This window comes from Cyprinodon variegatus, unplaced genomic scaffold (genome assembly GCF_000732505.1).
Source record: "Cyprinodon variegatus isolate N-32 unplaced genomic scaffold, C_variegatus-1.0 Scaffold2002, whole genome shotgun sequence".
Lineage (NCBI taxonomy): Eukaryota > Metazoa > Chordata > Actinopteri > Cyprinodontiformes > Cyprinodontidae > Cyprinodon > Cyprinodon variegatus.
This window is the reverse complement of record NW_015152455.1, coordinates 25,383-27,001: the sequence shown is the minus strand read 5'-3', so window position 1 is coordinate 27,001 and position 1,619 is coordinate 25,383. Positions and strand designations below refer to the sequence as shown.

The following is a 1,619-nucleotide window of genomic DNA, read 5'->3' as shown; positions in this document are numbered from 1 at the left end:
GTGTGCACCAGTGAGTTTCATGTGTGCACCAGTGAGTTTCTTGTGTGCACCAGTGAGTTTCATGTGTGCACCAGCTACTTTCTCATGCACACCAGTGAGTTTCACGTGCACACCAGATAGGTTCTCATGCGCACCAGATACTTTCTTGCATGAGTATTTCGGACAGCCGTGTTCATTAAAATGATGTCAGTGAACTAATTAGTCCATATTTTTTAGTTTGGGCTCCCATACAAAGACATCGCTGCATTGGTTGTAAGTCGTCACCATCATGTTCTGTCTGAACGTCTTTTATTTTTATAATTTTTTTTGGTTTTCCTCTCTTCAGTGTCCGTTTAGGGGCTCAGTAAAAAAACGGCCTCTGCTGCAGTGATTTCCCTGATCTGTAAAACTGCTTCTCTGTTTATCTCCAAGCTCTGTGGGGTGGACCAATTTCCTTCTGTTGTGTTTTTACAGTGTGACACGCGCCGATTACCTGAACACCTTTGAGTTCCTGGACAAGTTGGGGGAGAACCTGAAGATCAAGCTGGCCAACCAACCCAAACTGTGATCCCAGCTGCAGCACAGACTGATGCACACGGGGATATCTTTACAGGAAGTGGAGAGATTGGCCAAGTAGGGAGGAGATATCTCTGGGTGATGTTAGCCGTAGCATCCGTGAGGGTCCGGCGTCCCTCATGCTTCACACAGACTGCATTAACAGGAACTAATCTCCCTGCTCTGCAGCAGAGGGTGATCTGGTGGTGAGGGAGCCTCTGGACCATCAATGCCTTCTCTGTTTTGTGTCAAAAATCCTACTGTTCTCGTTGCCTTGTTGTGTTTCCTGAATATCTCAGGCAACGTTGTGATGCTGAGTGAAGCAGAGCGTGTCCTAATCGCCTCACCAATCAGACGCTCAGCTTTCAGTCGGGCAACTAAACATTCCAGAAAGTCATGTAGAGATTTCTTTTCTGACTCACCATCGTGGTTTGTAAACACTACTGACCAATAAAGACTCTTTAACGTCCAACTGAAAACTGCCGCCTGTTTTATTCCCTCCTTAAAGCACTGAATGTGTGAATCCATGTAATAAATGGCAAGTTGTTCAACTATAATAATTATAAATATCTGAAAAACACAACAAAACATTCAGGCCAACCAAACATATTGAAACAAACTGAAATCAGCAGCCAAGTTTTCAAATAATTTACATATTTTTTAAAGGATTAAATGCATGTAGAACATTTAGATGTTTCAGATCTTTAAACTGATTTTGATATCAGAGTAATGTAACCTGAGTGAAGGATAATAAATGAGGATTTCATTTATTTGGGAGTCATTTTAGTCGTAGTGTTTGAGTTAAATGTTTAACCAAAGTTAACCACCTGATTGGTTCAATGAAGCCGATTTGAAATATATAAAGGAAAAGTCTGTTCATATTTAGATTTCAAAGTTCTGAAAGTATCTTAAATATTAAATGATTACATTCATTCAGTATTCATGTCACATCATGTCAGCAGCACTCTGTGGATTTTATAGGGATTTGATTTGGGGTTTTACAGTAGCGGCCATTCAAAATGGCACTTCCAAGTCAAACACCAGCAGAATGGCAGCCTACTTCCCTGCAATTCCAGGCAAAATCC

General features: G+C 41.3%; 1 protein-coding gene across 1 annotated transcript in view; it reads left to right on the top strand.

Moving 5' to 3' along the window:
- The window catches only part of idh1 (isocitrate dehydrogenase 1 (NADP+)), a 22,867-nt gene extending 21,854 nt beyond the window's left edge, over positions 1–1,013 (top strand). Inside the window, exon 9 of the mRNA XM_015405114.1 lies at positions 454–1,013. Coding sequence (XP_015260600.1) covers positions 454–547 — 94 coding nt within the window. The 3' untranslated portion in view covers positions 548–1,013. The remainder of the gene's footprint in view (positions 1–453) is intronic.
- Positions 1,014–1,619: the final 606 nt, after the last annotated feature.